This window comes from Antrostomus carolinensis, unplaced genomic scaffold (genome assembly GCF_000700745.2).
Source record: "Antrostomus carolinensis isolate BGI_N321 unplaced genomic scaffold, ASM70074v2 scaffold2515, whole genome shotgun sequence".
Lineage (NCBI taxonomy): Eukaryota > Metazoa > Chordata > Aves > Caprimulgiformes > Caprimulgidae > Antrostomus > Antrostomus carolinensis.
Window position 1 is genome coordinate 11,420 of NW_010316894.1, and position 1,932 is coordinate 13,351.

At 56.0% G+C, this 1,932-nt stretch overlaps 1 protein-coding gene across 1 annotated transcript in view; it reads left to right on the forward strand.

Annotated features, from left to right (window-relative positions):
- Positions 1-1,060: 1,060 nt before the first annotated feature.
- Positions 1,061-1,932, forward strand: part of LOC104525266 (collagen alpha-1(XXVII) chain B) — a 15,925-nt gene continuing 15,053 nt past the window's right edge. Inside the window, exon 1 of the mRNA XM_029085060.1 lies at positions 1,061-1,629. Coding sequence (XP_028940893.1) covers positions 1,574-1,629 — 56 coding nt within the window. The 5' untranslated portion in view covers positions 1,061-1,573. The remainder of the gene's footprint in view (positions 1,630-1,932) is intronic.

Here is a 1,932-nt window from a genome sequence, read left to right on the forward strand (position 1 = left end):
GGAAGGGAGTAGGGCAGGAGGTGGGAGGGCTCGGTCTGGTGGGATGCGCTCACCTGCCTGAGGGAATCTCATAGAGCTCAGGGGTTTCCTGTGTCCTGGTGTGGACAACAGGGACCTGCTGGTCACCCTGGAGCATGCACAGTGGCTGGGTCCAGCTTGGTGGGACTTTGTGGAAGAGGAGGGGGCACAGGGCTGTAGGTTTTATCCACATGCAAAGGTCCCCTCTCCTGGCAGGGCTGGCGGAGGGAGCTTGGGGTCTGATTTACTCTGATGGACCTTGCGTAAGAAAACTCATTCCCTTCTCCCTGCCCTCCTGGGGTCCAGCTTCCATCACTTGGTGGTAGGGGGAGAGGGGGGGTCTGGAGATGCCCCCCACCCAGTCCCCTGTCTCCCCTTCCTGAAGAAGCAGGGCAGGACGAGGAGGGGAGCAGGAACAAGGGGAGCTTTCCTCCTGCAAGCCCCTTCCACAAGCGCCAACTGCTGAGCCCCTGAAAAGCCATGTTGGGTACCTCATAACGCAGGTCCTTCGCCAGTCCGTGTTGGGGTGGGTCAAAGCCCGTTTGGGCAGAGGGCTCGCAGCCCCCCGGCAGGTGAGTGCAGACCAGCAGTGATCTCCATTATCGCCCCCCTCCCCCCAGACCAGGGGCCTCTGCATTTCCTCCACAGAGCCTGGAAGGGGTCTCCGATTGCTTCTCGGCAGCTCTTCTGGCCAAAAGAGTTTCCTTTTTTATTATCCGTGTTGGGGTGGGTCAAAGCCCGTTTGGGCAGAGGGCTCGCAGCCCCCCGGCAGGTGAGTGCAGACCAGCAGTGATCTCCATTATCGCCCCCCTCCCCCCAGACCAGGGGCCTCTGCATTTCCTCCACAGAGCCTGGAAGGGGTCTCCGATTGCTTCTCGGCAGCTCTTCTGGCCAAAAGAGTTTCCTTTTTTATTATTATTTATTTATTTTGTATTATTTTTTTGTAAGTGCTTTGGTATTACAGAGGAGGGCAGCAGAGAGAGGCAGCAGGGACATCCTTAAATAATTTTCATTTCTCAAAATCTGCCTTTTCCTCTTCTCTCTAAGTCCAGAGGAGAGATCCTTGGGGGGGTGGGAGGCACATCTGCACTGCAAATAAAAATAATTACAACCACCAACCAAACAACAACAAAAAAAGTAACAGCTAAGAAAAAAAAAAAAACACTTTAAATCAAGGACTTTGGAAATCAGAGATCACAGAAATTGTACTATTAATAAGGAGGAGGAAAAAAAAAGAGGCAAGAAATCCAGCGACCATGGGCCAGCCTGGCTTCCTAGCGTGTACTTTCTGTTCTCTCTCCTTTTTCCCAAGGTAATTGCAGTCTGCCGAGAGGGAGTTAAATGGGATTAAAAGATCTGTGTAAGCAAAAGGACCCAGAAGAGAAGGAGGAAGGAGTGAGCCGTCCGGGCCAGGGGGTGTCTTTGACACAGCTGAGCCCCTTAGAGAGACAGAGAGCTGAGCTCCTGGGAAGGATGTACCCACAAACCGGCCTGTCCCCCTTTTTCTGATGGATTGCTGCAAAAATTGCCCGAAAGAGACAATGCACTAAACGTGATGGAGCCGGAATCAGAGCCGGTCTCCAGACTCAGAGCTACAGCAGCAGGCAGGGGGTGAGTACAAAGTCCCACTTCTCCCGGCGCTGGGGAAGGGCATCCCGGGCGGGGATGGGGGTGCCTGGGGAGCCGGGGGATCCCGGGAGGGGAGAGCCGGTCAGAGGGGAGCTCCGCTCCCGGGCGGCTGGGGATGGGGTGGGGGAAGACATTCCTTCTGCCGGGGGATGATGTGAAAACTCCTGAGCTGGAGAAGGAGAATGGGCTGGGAGAAGGGAGGCCACGCTGGAGCAGGAGGGTGGGAATGGGGCTGGGGTATGCGGGAAGGGGGTGAGAGCAGGGGGCTTGGGGCCGGGAAGGGCG